At 37.6% G+C, this 15,692-nt stretch overlaps 1 protein-coding gene and 1 pseudogene across 1 annotated transcript; both read right to left on the reverse strand.

The window, feature by feature from the left end:
- Nucleotides 1-234: 234 nt before the first annotated feature.
- Nucleotides 235-1,179, reverse strand: LOC138916865 (olfactory receptor 5AN6-like). Its single transcript, XM_070230469.1, has one exon. The coding sequence runs from the start codon at nucleotides 1,177-1,179 to the stop codon at nucleotides 235-237; it is 945 nt and encodes a 314-aa protein (XP_070086570.1).
- A 10,837-nt stretch (nucleotides 1,180-12,016) lies between these two features.
- Nucleotides 12,017-14,847, reverse strand: LOC138916510 (olfactory receptor 5A1-like; annotated as a pseudogene).
- Nucleotides 14,848-15,692: the final 845 nt, after the last annotated feature.

The following is a 15,692-nucleotide window of genomic DNA, read 5'->3' on the forward strand; positions in this document are numbered from 1 at the left end:
CCTGCCTAGGTCTAATCATGGAAAAAGACCTTTTAAACTGAATTCAATGTTGCTGACACTGCATTAGGCAGATCACTTGGTGGTGGCAGCTAAACATAATGGCATTAAGACATGAGAAGCCAAGTTTTCACTTCTTCTCTCTACCTAGCTTTCTTGTAACCTATAAAAGGTCACTTGCATATTTTTACCCTTGTCTTCCTTATGGAGGAAATAATATTTGCTCAAATATTATTCTTACTGAGATAAATATGTTGCCTTCTTTACTACCCTCATCAAGGCCTCTTTGATCTCCTTGTTCCTCAGACTATAGATAAAAGGGTTTAACATTGGGATGAGGATAACATAGAACACTGACAGAACCTTGTTCTGCTTTTTGGAGTGGCTAGAGCTAGGATGCAGGTACACAGAGAAGCCCATGCCATAGAAGATTGTCACAACAGCCAGGTGGGAGGCACAGGCATTGAAGGCCTTGGCACTACCTTTTATGGAGGATATTTTCAGGATGGAAGTTGCAATAAAACCATAGGATAAGAGGATGACAAGGAAGGAAGTGAATCCAACAAAAATAGATTCCAGAAAAAGAATCATTTGGCTCATAAAGGGATTGGAGCAAGACAAGAAAATAATCTGGGTTATGTCACAGAAGAAATTTGGAATGATATTGTGCCCACAAAAGTAGAGATGAAAGCAAGAAACTGTTTGAATTAAGCTACCAAGGAAACCACTCCCATAGGCTCCAGCAACCATTTTCTGACAGAAGTCAGGATCCATGATGGCTGAGTACTGCAGAGGCCTACCAATAGCAACATATCTGTCATAGGCCATTACGGCCAACAGGCAGCACTCAGCCTGAGCCATCCAGGACCCAACAAAATACTGGGTGGCACAAGCAATGAACGAAATTGTTTTTTCATCTTTTAAGAAGTCTGAAAGCATCCTTGGGCTGATGGAAGAAGAATAGCAGATGTTTATAAATGACGGGAAACTGAGAAAAAAGTACATAGGTGTGTGCAGGTGGGAGTCCATCCTGATAAGGAGGATGAGACCAAGGTTCCAGATTATGGTCAGAAGGTAGATCCCTAGGAAGATTGGAAAGAGGATAAGTTGCAGCTCTTTTTCATCTGACAGTCCCAGGAGAACAAACATGGCCACAGAAGTATGATTTCTATCCTCTTTCATGGACCTGCTCAGTACTATCTGCTGAGAAAAAGATGAGAGAAGGAAATGTTTTCATCCTCAAAAAACAAAAGAAGACACTATTTTTTTCCAGTGATGCTACTGACTGTGTATACATCTTCAATCATGGATGTCAAGTTAATCTGTGTTTCATGTATAATCATGAAACTTAACTAAAAACTTCTCTTAGTTAAATATTGTCATTCTCTTTGGGGACAAAAGACAGTAAACAGGCACCATTAGTACATTATCTACTAAAATGTCTTGATTTCATGTTTTTCTGTTCCAGATTTTAAAAATATAGGAGGGGTCAGCCCGGTGGTGCAGCGGTTAAGTTCGCACATTCAGCTTCAGCGGCCCAGGGTTCGCCGGTTCAGATCCCAGGTGTGGACACGGCAGCGTTTGGCAAAAGCCATGCTGTGGTAGGCGTCCCACGTATAAAGTGGAGGAAGATAGGCATGGATGTTAGCTCAGGGCCAGTCTTCCTCAGCAAAAAAAGGAGGATTGGCAGTAGTTAGCTCAGGGCTAATCTTCCTCAAAAAAAATAGGAGACTTAGACATATAGTAAACCAGAAAAACACTGTCATCTCTCTATATGGTGAAACAGAACGATTCTGCCAAGGCATGGCTCTGACATTTATTCGGTGATTGAAGAAGCCACTGAATCCTGTGAGCCTCATACGTCAAATAAGGATGATGAAATACATGCTCTTTAAAATCTCCTTGAGAACTAATGTTCAATTAATCTGTAATCAGGGAGTGTGGACATTTCTATAGCTGTCTTTCTGCATTCATACAGCCTTGAAAGATATAAGAATAATGCAATGGGATGGTGGGACGAGTCACACACCAAGAAGCAGCTTGGAAATGGATGTGACTTACTCTTATTAACGATGCTAAGAAAGATACTGAGAAATTAGGTAAGAAAGATTGAAAGAGCCATTATGCTCCTTTCCTCAGAGGCGTATTTTTTCTTTCCTCAGTATAGAAATACTTATGAGTTAAATTACCTAGGACAGTGATTTCTGATCTTCTTTGAGTCAGAGATACTTTTGAAACTCTTTTGGAAATTCTGGACCATCTACCAAGCAAACTGCAGCTACTTACCGCCTTTGCACATGGTTTTGTTAGATTCTCAGTCACCCTCCATTCTATTCATGGTTCCTAGGTTAAAGACTTCTACAAAATAAACTGACTTTAACTCATGTAAAGGTTAGGATGCTTAGGCAGTGGATATGGGGATTAGGAAACTGAGGCAGGATTTCTGGAAGTTCTTCCTCCTTTTCTCTTTGGAGCCAGTCCAGGGAAAGTAAGCACTAAGTCCTCAGGCCAAATGGTAAATAACCAAAATAATGTTTTTGCCTTAGGTACTGAATGCCCTCTTCAAGATGCTGTAGTTGTCATCTCTCCAGATGGTCATAGAACAACTACCAACACAAACACATTTTTATTTAGATGAACTCAAACTAGAAAGAAAATAATAGAAAGCTGTGAAAGGTAGAAAATAGATGCCAAATACAGCCTAAGAGTTGTATATGGTTAAAAGTAGAAGTCTTGGAGATTTCCCTGGAAGGAGGCTGTGACATTAATGGAATAAACTGCGTTTGTGAACTACAAATATTTGTCAGTATTAGCTACCCAGAGTGTCTTTCTTTTCCCCAAATATTTCTCAGCCTCCTAATTCCAAAAATGAATGAAAAGAGAAAATACCCATAGAAGCATAAGACTATAGCCTGAGAAGTAAGGTGGACAGTTTCATTCCCCAAAATCAGAATAATCATTGCTTCATAGTCCCTTGAACATGTTTTGAAAACAGTTGATTTATGCACTGTTTTGAAAATAATTCTGAAGGAATGAGGTTATTAACTAGAGAAGAAATTTAAGATTAGTAGTCAATACGGAAGGAGAAATGGTAACAGACAGATATGTGTAATTCATCCCAGACTTAGATGTGGTTACGTCCACAGTAAGACTGAATGGGGAGAGAATTTTGCGAGAACAGAGGAGACAATCACATTCTTCATTATCGTTACCATCATCATCATGACCAATAATCATGACAACAAAAAGATTTATTGAGCAACTGCAATATATACTGTTCTTCTTGCAATCACGGAGACATTCACAGCTTCCTCTAATGTTCATTCAATCAATATGGTAGCCTAAGTCTGGTGTGCTCCTACTAAACAAAGCTAATACTCTTAACATTGTCTCTATATTTCTATTAATATTTCTATTATATGCCTCTGGAACCCCAGTTAGCTGTATCTTGAATCTTCTTGCTCTACTTTCCACATCACTGAAACATCCATTGTTTGGCTTCCTCTACTGTGCTCTGTTTAATTTTTAAAGATCTCTATTCCAGTAAATTAGTTCTCTCATAAATTGTGCTTGTGGGCTGTTTAACTCATCCATTGAATTTCAAATTTCAATCATAACATTTTGTTTTCTCTCTAAAGGTTTCACATTGTTCTTTATCCACATGGTCAGCTTGGAAAGTCTCATATTGTTTTATCTTACTTTCAATAATATCCTTTATTTAAACTTTTAAAACGTACTTATTGAAATAATTATTAGCTAATAATATAAATACATAGTTTTCCAAATTGCACTCCATAGTTTGATATTGTTTCTTACTCTTGCTCAAGTGCCTTGTTTAATTGCATGATGAGTAATTTTTTTTATCTTAAACAATGTTCCCTTAAAATTTATCTGTGGGAAACATTGATGCTTCAGTTTAAAATGTGTTCCCTCAGAAATGATTTACATTACTTCTGTCAGATACCTTAGGGACAACACCAAGCCAGAATTCCTTTAAACAAAAATTTTGACTTGATGTTTTTTGATGTTATAATATTCACATCAAATAGACTGCATATCTACATAAGTAGATAGATAAGATTAAAAATTATCAGGGAAAGGAGTGATATCAGCATCTTAGCACTGAAAAGACATTCCTCCTTTTTCTCCTGCTTTAGTAACAATGAATTAGAAGTCATCCACAAACAAAAGTACCTTTGTGGGAGTTGTAGTATCCAGCACCAAATGCCAAGAGACCAGGAGGAATCTGCCCACCTGTGAACCAGTAACAGGCAAACAGACTTCAGTATGGGCTACAAAGCCAGCAGGATCAGTGTGAGCCTGCCCCAACCCATCTTGGTCAGGGTTGAGCAAAGGCTAGAGATGATTTGAGCAGCCACCCATGAATGAGAGAGACTTTGCAGAAGGTCGCACTTCCTGAGAGAGGATTCCAGCACACAATTGGAGCTGAAGAAAAATACGAATTTGTTTACAGTGAAGACAATGAAAGGAGATTTCTCAGCACCACCTTTCCCAAGGCAACACTGCAGAAGTTAAACAATTCGTTGTGGCAAACTCTCCTGCAGGGGAAAAAGAACAGTCACTGAGTACCCAGGATACCACAGTTGTGCTAGATGCATTCAGAAACCTCTTTATCCCTAGAAGTACCTAGACTACTGAACAAGTAATCCATGACTGGAGAGAGAGAGGAGATCAGGAAAGGGATCAAAAAACATATATCAAAGGTATTAATGAAGTATAGTTCCCTATTTCAGCAGGAAGTCCACCAATGAGCCACTAAGAGTACCACAACAGAAGATCTCCTGACCAGATGCACGAGAAACCCCAGCCTCCCAGTCTTAAACCCACACCTCTCCCCACCCTGCCACTAGCTTCTTGTGCATATTCTTGAGAGCAGCAGTGAGAGCAACTCTAGTAAACTGAGTTCTCTCAGAAAGAGAGATCAGGGTCTCTGGGCGAGGGAGAAACCACAAACAGGAGCTCTAGAGCCACATTCTTGAAAACTAAATAGAGGTTTCCAATAGCCAGACTGGTTAGGTGGTAAGAACCAGAGAAAATACAATAGCTTAAGAATTCTACAACAAGAGGGAATGAGAAGAGTGGAACATGTGTACCCATACAAAGGCAGAGGAAAACTCACCTATAAAATCACAAAAGATGGCATACCCCATCTGAGGCAATTAGTAAAGATTTAAGGAGATGTCTGCTACTTCAAATACTAAAGCAGCAATACAAACCTACAAGAAACATGAATTATCAAGAAAATATGTCATCACCTAAAGAGAACAATAATTCTCAAAGTACAAAGCTGAAAGGCACAGAATTTTGCAACCTGGCTGATAAAGATTTTTAAAACAGCTGTTTAAAACAACCACAAGAAAACTCGGAAAAACAATTGAATGACATAAGGGAGGAAAAATGAACAAAATGAGATACTCACCAAAGAGATAAAAATTATAAAAAGGAACCAAACAGGAATTCAGGATCTGAGGCGTTCAATGAATGAAATGAAAAATGCAATAGAGAGCATCTGCAGTAGAGTAGAGCAGATGAAAAATGAAAAAGTGAGCTACAGGACAGGGAGTTTGAAATAACCCAGTCAGTGCTGAGCAAAGAAAAAAGAATGAGAAATAACAAAGAAAGCCTACGTAATCTATGGGATTCCATCAAAACCAAATTAGAATAATAGACGTTAAAAATTAGAAAAGACAGAGAAGGTGGCAAAAATTTTATTTAAATAAATAATCCTGAGAACTTCCAAAACCTGGGAGAGATTTAAACATCTAAGTTCAGAAAGCTAACAGATAACTCCATTATCTCATGAAAAAAGAGCTTCTCCAAGACACATTATAATAATGCTATCAAAAATCAAAGATAAAGAGAGAATCCTTAAAAAAAAAGAGAGAGAGATTATAACCTAAAAATGAATCTTCACTAAGCTATCAGCAGTTTTCAAGCACACATCCTACAGGCCAGGAGAGAGTAAAATGACACAGTCAGTACTGAAAGAAAAACTGAAAGCCAAGAATACTCTATCCCACAAAGTTACACTTCAGATACGAGTATGAATAAAGACTTTCCTAGAAACACAAAAGCTGAGGCTGTTCATCACCACTAGACCTGCCTTGGAAAAAATGCTGTAAGAAGTTTTTTCAGCTGAAACAAAAAGACATTAGTCAGTGACATTAAAACATCTGAAAGTATACAACACAGTAATAAAGGGAAATACACTATCAGGCTTAAAAAGATTCTTATTCTGTACTTGGGTGGTGTGTAAACCACTTAACTATACTTTAAAATGTTAAAAGTGAAGAGTGTTAAAATAATTGTAGCTACTATGATTTGTTAAACAATACATGTGAAAAGAAATAATGGCATACACAACATAAAAGGGGAGAATAGACAGGTACGGCTTTTGTAGACTAAGTTAAGTTACTATAAGCTAAAAATGGACTGCCCTCCCTGTGAGATGTTTATATAAGACTTATGATAAGCACAAAGCAAAAACTTGGAGTAGATTCACAAAACACAAAGAAAGAGAAAATAGAGCATACGACCCAAGAAAATCACCAATGTACTATGGTACACAGAAACAGAGGGGAAAAGAAACAACTAAAATAAAAACCAACCAGAAAACTATGAATAAGATTGCATTAGTAAGTCCTCAAATATCAATAATCACTCCAAATGTAAATGGATTGAATTCACCTATCAACAGGCAGAGTACTGGATGGATTAAAAAGCAAGACCCAACTATATGCTGCCTACAAGAGACTCACTACAGCTTTAAGACACACAAAGGCTCACAGTGAAGGGATGGAAAAGACACTTTATGCAAGGAGAAAGCAAAATGAAGCAGAAATAGCTACATTCATATCAGACAAAAACACTTTAAGCCAAACACAGAAACAAGAGACAAAAAAGATCATTATATAACAATACAGAGGGCAAGTCATCAAGATGACAAATGTAAATATATATGCATTCAAAATCAGAGCAATAAAGTATATTAATCAAATATGAACAGACCTGAAAAGAGATTTAGACACCATACAATAATTATAGGGATTTTAATACCCATCTTTTAGCAATGGGTAGTTCATCCAGACAGAAAATCAACAAAGGAAATGTTGGACTTAAAACACACATTAGATGAAATGGACCTAAGACATTTATAGAACATTCCATCCAATAGCAGCAGAATACATGCACTCCTCAAGTTCACACAGAATATTTCCAGAATACATCATATGATAGGACACAAAACATGTCTTACAAAATTTAAGATTGAAATCATACCAAGTATCTCTTCTGACAACATTGATATGAAACTAGAAATAAAGAAGAAGAAAGCTGCAAAATGTATACATATGTGTAAACTAAACAACACACTCCTGAACAACCATTGAGTCAAATGAGAAATCAAACAGGAAATCAAAAAACATCTTGAAACTAATTGAAATGGAAACATAATACACCACAACCAATGGGATGCTACAAAAGCATTTCTGAGAGGGAATTTTATAGTGATAAATGCATATATTAAGCATATAGAAGAATATCTAATAACAACCTAACATTATGTCTCAGGGACTAAAAAAGAACAAACTAAGCCCAAAGTGAGTAGAAGGAAGGAAATAACAAAGGTCAGAGTGGAAGTAAATAAGTTACATACCAAAAAAACGATAGAATCAATCAATGAAGTTAAGAGCTAGTTTTCCATATGACAAAAAGAATTGACAAATCTTTAGACTAAGAAATAAAGTCAAAAGTCTCAAAATCAGAAATGAAATAGAAGACATTACAAGCAATACTGCAGAAATACGTAAGATTATAAGGAACTACTATGAACAATCATATGCCAAAAAATTGAATAATCTAGAAGAAATGGAGAACTTCCTAGAAATATACAAGCTATCAAGAATGAATCAGGAAGACACAGAAAATTTGAATAGAACAAAGACAAATAAGGAGATTGAATCAGTAATCAAAAACCTCCTAACACAGAAACCCACAGAAGCAGATATCTTCCCTGGCAAATTATACCAAACATTTACAGAATAATTAGTGCCAATCCTTCTCAAACACTTTCAAAAACAGGAAGGAATACTTCTAATGGAATTTTAGGAGGTCAATATCACCCTGACACCAAAGCCAGATAAGGACACCACAGGAAAAAAAAAAAACTATAGGCCAATATCCATCCTAAATATAGATGCAAAAATAGTCAGGAAATATTAGCAAATCAAATTCAACCACACAGGAAAAGGATTATATACTATGACCAACTGGGATTTATCCATGGGATGGAAGGATAGTTCAACATGCACAAATCAATAAATGTGACACACCACATTACTAGAATGAAAGATAGAAATCACGTGGTCATCTCATAGATGCAGAAAAAGCATAGGATAAAATACAACATCCTTTCATGATTAAAACCCAAAAAAACTGGAAATAGAAAGACAATACCTTAACATAACAAATGCCATCAAAAACAAACCCACAGCTAATGTTATACTCAATGTGAAAAACAAACTTTTTCCTCTAACATCAGGAACAAGACAAGGGTGCTCACTCTCACCACTCTCATTCAACATAGTACTGACAGTCTTAACCAGAACAAAAAGGCTAGATAAAGAAATATGAGAAGAGGTTAAGAATGAGAGATAACATAAACCTCATAAAACTTATGAGGACCATAAATCTTACTCCATGTTGGTCTTACTGGAAGAATCACATGGATATTGGGATAACACAGAATCCACTGTTTTCTATAAATCTTGCCCTCTCACCTTGACCTAGATCCCTCAGGATAACAAGAGTTCTTGACAAAGTTGAAATTCCTTATTCTTTACAAAAGAATTATTCAGGTGTGCCCTATTGCACTCCAGGATGGGCGCTTTTGGCCATGACATTGGTTGTCCACTCACAGCCAAAGAGATGCCCACAACTGGAGATCCTCTTAAATGTATTATTAAGGCAGAAGTGAAAGGAGAAAAGACAATTATAGGGAGAAAACTCTCCAGGTACCTGCCTTCTGGTGTCATGGTTGTCATCAAGATGATTTCCCTGCTAATTTCACATCCCACTTTGCCATGTCCCTTCTGACTCAATTCCCCACTTCCCCATGGTCCTATTATGACCTCGTAATTATAGCTTTTCTTTTAATGAACTTAGATTTCTTTGAGCTGGAAGGGACCGAGAGAGCACCTAGTTTAATACCATCATTTTCAAGGTGAGGATTGAAGCCAGAGGTGCTAAGACATTTACCAAAGATGACACAACTGGCTGACAATACAGCTTAAAAACAATAAATTAGATATTTGGACACTTCCCTGTTCACAAATTGATTCCATTTTAAATATGCACACTTTCTCAACTCCCTGACCTGAATCAGTTATCACAGCAGCCCTGGGTGGCTGACACAGCATGATTTCCTATGCATAAGTGAGGATATAGGAGCAACAAGGAATACAATGAAACTAATTCATGACAGAGTCACAGATCATTGAGGTTAATACCATGGGCACTGGTATCAGCTAATTGGTTGAATTCCAGCTTTCCACATCCTTGCTGTGTGTTCCTGAGCAAATTAACCTCTTCAAACCTCACTATTATCACCTTAAAAATGGGGCTTATAGTATGAGCTACTTGATGGAGCAGCTCTTCATAAAATCAAATTATACAATGCTTATGAAGCACTTATCAGAGTGTGAAGTAAACAGCATGCCTTCCCTTTAAGTAGGTGCAATTTAGGGGCTGGCATGGTGCTGCAGTGGTTAAGTTCATGTGCTCCTCTTTGGCAGCCTGGGGTTTGCAGACCCAGAACCTGGGTGCAGACACACACACAGTTTATCAAGCCATGCTGTGGCAGGCATCCCACATATAAAATAGAGGAAGATGGACACAGATGTTAGCTCAGGGCCAATCCTCCTCAGGGAAAAAGAGGAAGATTAGAGGAGGATGTTAGCTCAGGGCTAATCTTCACCAAAAAAAAAAAAAAAAGTAGGTGAAATTTATCTGTTCTGAATTGGAGTTCTTTCCAATATATTATGCTGCATTACTAATTCTTCATTAAAAATATCTACTGGGGCTGGCCCTGTTTTGCAGCGGTTAAGTTCGCACATTCCACTTCGGCAGCCTGGGGTTCGCCAGTTCAGATCCCGGGTGTGGACATATGCACCACTTGGCAAGCCATGCTGTGGCAGGCATCCCACGTATAAAGTAGAGGAAGATGGGCATGAATTTAGTTCAGGGCCAGTCTTCCTTGGCAAAAAAGAGGAGGATTGGCAGCAGATGTTAGCTCAGGGCTAATCTTCCTCACAAAAGAAAAAAATATCTACTTAAGATCATTCCCACGAACTTTTGGTTTTAGTGTTTTGGTTTTTGGTTTTTTAATGGAGCTCATCTACCCTGCCATTACTAGGGATACAGAGATGTTTTAGAAAGGTCCCCATTCATGTTGGATCTACTTCAGCTAATCTTACTTCTAAGGAGAAAGGGATGGATGGGATAATGAGTTAATTATTTGATTTAACTCTTACCAATTGGTTAATAGTTATGTATTCACTCTGATAAAAACTGTGTTGTGAATATTTTCAATGAACAGATTCGTAAGATAGTTTTAAATATATAACACCTAAGGTATAGAAATTGGGCACCATGGCAAAGCAATAAATGACATGTTTCTGATCAGTAAAAACCATTTATGTTCCACATCTGATACTTAGTGAGCTTCAAGACGGATTCTTGCTACCCTGGGAAGAACAAGGCAGACCACAATATACCCAAAAGTTCTATCTGTAAAATGGGGATAATTTCCCACTTGCCAAGTGCACATAATAATAGAACAAAAATCACATCTATGCAATGTAACTAGTGAAGTGTAATATGTTGTGTATACACTACTGTAGTATGTATGAAGCTTAGTCTATAAACTCTTGTCTGAAAAATATCTCTTTTTAAAATTTTCTTTAAATTCTCTTGGTTAGACTTTGAGTCTCCATGGTACCCTCATACAGACTGTCTCTACTGCTCGCTGATCATACTTAAGGACTTGGAATTCCTAGGGGGCTCACATCTCTGGGACTCAGACTGTGAGTCCCTAGACATTACATGACAGCCTTCATTTCTGAGTCTTTCGCTGTCCCTGGGAAGCTACCATGGAGCGTGCTTCAGGCCACCTGTGCCCAGAAATTGATGACTTTGACTTCTTTCTAGCCTCTGAGAATCTCCCCAACTCTTAACCTGAAAAGTGCCCCTCCTTTCTACTATTCCTTTCTCCCATCTGTTTTTCACAACTCACTTCATAAGGAGTTTCAAGGAGTAAGATGGAGGGAACAAAGTTATTTTGGAATAAAGACTGATCAATCTTTTCCCCTCTCCTCTTCTTTTGTCTCCTCTCCTCCCTTCCCCTTCCCTTCTCTTTGTTCACTTTTTCACTCTCTCTTTCTTTTCCCTCTGTGTGTGTGTCTCTCTCTCTATTTCTCTTTCTACCTATCTCTTTCTGTGTTCCTCTTTCTCACACTGACTTTCTCGCTCTGTGTTTGGAACTCAGATGATAAGGTATTCTTTTTTAAATTATTGTTAACTTATACATATGTGATTTTATAAGTAATTTTATTTCTATTTAAATATAAAAAGTGCTTAACAACCAAAAATAAATAAAGGACATTTTAAAAATTGTAGAGGGAAGAACCATGCATGACTTCCTAGGTCTTGTCATTTATCTACATATAATATCTATCAGAACCTCTGTTGTCCAAACATCAGATTTTATCTACCTGAGCCTAGTTATGTAAACAAGCCTTTTAAATGCAGTTCAATGCTGATGACACTGCCTCAGACAGATCACTTGGTGGTGGCAGCTAAACATAATGGCACCAGGAACCCAGAAGCCAGGTTGTCACATCTTCTCTCTACTTAGCTATTCTTGCGACATACAAAATGTTATTTACATATTCTTATCCCTCTTTTCCTTATAGGGAAAATAACACCTGCACAAATATTGTTCTTACTGAAGTAAATGTGTGGTCCTCTTTATCACCCTCTGGAAGGCCTCTTTGATCTCCTTGTTCCTCAGACTATAGATAAGAGGGTTTAACATGGGGATAAAGATAACATAGAACACTGACAGCACCTTGTTCTGCTTCTTGGAGTGAGTAGAACTAGGATGCATGTACACCGAGAGGCCTGTGCCATAGAAGATTGTTACTACTAACAGGTGAGAGGCACAGGTATTGAAGGCCTTGGCACTACCTTTGATAGAGGATATTTTCAGGATGGAAGCTGCAATGAAACCATAGGATAAGAGTATAACAAGGAAAGAACCAAATCCAACAAAAAAAGTTATGAGAAAAAGAATCATTTGACTGATGAAGGGATTGGAACAAGACAAGGATATGATGTGGGTTATGTCACAGAAGAAATTTGGAATGATATTGGGCCCACAGTAGTAGAGATGAAAGCAAGGGATTATTTCAGCTAAGCTACTAAGGAAACCACTCCCATAGGCCCCAGCAATCATCTTCTGACAGAGGCCAGGAGCCATGACCACTGAGTACTATAGAGGCCTACCAATAGCAACATATCTGTCAAAGGCCATGGCAGCCAAGAGACAGCACTCCATCAGACACATCCAGCACCCAACAAAATACTGGGTGGAACAAGCAATGAATGAAATCATTTTTTCTTCTTTTAAGAAGTCTGAAAGCATCCTTGGGCTGGTGGAAGAAGAATAGCAGATGTCTATAAATGACAGGAAACTGAGAAAAAAGTACATAGGTGTGCGCAGGTGGGAGTCCATCCTGATTAGGATGATAAGACCCATGTTCCAGATGAGAGTCACAAGGTAGATCCCTAGGAAGATTGGAAAGAGGATAGGCTGCACACCTTTTTCATCTGAGAGTCCCAGGAGAGCAAACATGTCCACAGAGGTACGATTTCTATCCCCTTCCATGGACCTGCTCGGTGACAGCTGCTGAGAAAACGATGAGAGAAGGAAATGGTTTTATTCTCAAAAAGCACAAAGAAATACTCATTTCTTTCCAGTCATGCAGCTGACTAGATATACGTCTTAAATCATCAATGTTGGGTTAATCTTTTTGTTCCATGTATAATCACCAAACTTAACTGAAAAATTTTCTTTCATAAGTACAGTCATTCTCTTTGGGGCAAAAGACAGTAATGAACATCATTGGTACATTATCTCCTAAAATGTCTTAATTTCATGTTTTATCATTTCAGATTTTACAAACATATGAGAAGTAGAAATAGCTTAAATTAGCAAAATAATGTCCTCCCTCTATATGGTAAAACAGAATGATTCTGATCAGTCATGCCTGTGAAATTAATTCAGTGCTTGAAAAAGCCCCTGAATCATACTGGACCCCATAGTCACTTGAGGATAGTAAAATAGATACTCTTTAAAATCCCTTTGGGAACTAATATTCAATTAATCTGCAGTCAGAAAGGGTAGACAATTCTATAACTGCATTTCTGGTTTCATAGAGCCTGGAGAGAAATAAGAATAATGCAATGGGATGGTAGGAAGAGTCACGCACCAAGAAATAGCTTGGAGCTCGATGTGACTTAAACTTAATGGCTCTATGAAGTCTCCTGAGAAGTTAGACAAGACCAGGTTGTAAAAGCCTAGTCATTATATGCCCATCCTTGCCGGTGCAGATTTTTATTACCTCAGATCAGAGATACTTATGAGTTAAACTGTCTAGAACAATGATTCTTGAACATCTTTGAGTCAGTGATACTTTAAAAATCTGTTGGAAACTCTGGAACCTTTATACAGCAAATTACAACCACTGAACACCTTGCATATGGTTTTGTTGGATTCTCAATCATCCTGGATTTTATTATTGATTCCTAGGTTTGAGTCTTCTCCTATGAAGTAGAGTAACTTGAACTCATGTAAGGGTTAGAACGCTTAGGCAATGGGCATGGGGACTAAGAAACAGAGGCAGGATTTCTGGAAGTTCTTTCTCTTTTTCTCTTTGGAGCCAGTTCAAGGAAGGCAAGAACTAAGTCTTCAGGCCAAATGGTAAATAAGCAAAACAATATTTTTGCACTAGGCTCTGTATGCCCTCTTCAAGATGAAATAGCTGTCTTCTCTCTAGATGGTCGTTAGGACATGCCCCAATGCAAACACATTTTTTATTCAGATGACCTACACCAGAAATAAAATCATCGGGGCTGTGAAAGGTAGAAAATAGATGTTAAATGTGGCCTGGATTTTCCATATACAGGTAAAAGTAGAAGTCTTGGAGACCTCTCTGGAGAAAGGCTATGATATTAACGGAATAAGCTATGTGTATGAACTACAAATAAATACAGCATTAGCCATCCAGAATGTCTTCCTCCCTCCCAGCCATTTACCAGCCTCCTAGTTGCAAAAGTGAATGGAAAGACAAAATCACCATGGAAGCACAAGGTATAGCCTTAGAAACAATGTAAAACTGTTCATTTCCCAAAATCAGATCAATCATTGATTCTGGGGGCACCGTTTCAAGAAGAAATCTGAAGCAATGAAGACATTAATTAGAAAAGAAAGTCAAGATGTCTGCCATCAGTACAGAAGGAGAAATGGTAGCAGACAAGCTATGCATTTACCGTCTCAGACTTAGGTGTGATTCTGTCCACATGGAAACTGAATGGAAGGAGAATTTTGTGAGAACAGAGCAGAAAATTACATTCTTCATCATCAACGTAACCAATAATCATGACAACCAAATTAATTTATTGAGCAGCTACAGCATGTACCGTTCTTCTCTTTCTACTCACAGACGTATTCACAGCTTCCTCTAATGTCCATTCATTCAACACGGTAACCATGACTCTCGTATGCTGTCTACTAAACACAGATACTCCTCTGAAAATTGCCTCTACATTTCTATTATATGTCTCTGGGACCCCAATTAGATGTACATCATTGGATCTACTTGCTCTGCCCCCTACCTCACTGAAACATTCATTATTTGTATTGCTCTACTGTGTTCTGTTTAATTTTTACAAATCTCTCTTCCAGTAAATTCATTCCACCATAAGTTGTGCTGATTGGCTATTTAACTCACTCATTAATTTCAAATTTCAATCATATTTTTTTTCTCTTGAGATGTTCCATTTCGTTCTTCCCAAATGGTCAGTTTTGATAGTCTCTTATTGTTTCTTCATACTTTCCATAGCACCCTTTATTTAAATGTATTCAACATACTTATTGAAGTTATTATCTAATAATTTAAATACATATATTTGCAAATCTGATTCCATGGTTTAAGGATATTTCTGACTCTTACCAAAGGCGCCCTGTTTATTAGTAGGCTTAGTGAATTTTTTATCTTAAGTTCATATTTCTTTAAAATTTATCTTTAGGAATCATTGATGCTTGTGTTTAAAATTTGTTTCTTCAGAAATGGTTTATATCACTTCTGTCAGATTCCAGGGGTAAAATATGAACCAAGAATCCCTTTAAACAAAAATTTTGACTTGGCGTTTTTTTGACAACACAATAGTGATAATATTTAGGCTGCAATCTACATAATTAGATGGATGAGAGTAAAAATTATCAAGACAAGGGCTGATATCAGCATTACAGTGACTAAAGACGTCCCCCATTATTGTCCTGCTTTAGTAATAAAGAATTGGACATCCAACCATGAACAAAAGAGCCTGTGTGGAAG

This window comes from Equus caballus, chromosome 12 (genome assembly GCF_041296265.1).
Source record: "Equus caballus isolate H_3958 breed thoroughbred chromosome 12, TB-T2T, whole genome shotgun sequence".
In the NCBI taxonomy this organism is placed as follows: domain Eukaryota; kingdom Metazoa; phylum Chordata; class Mammalia; order Perissodactyla; family Equidae; genus Equus; species Equus caballus.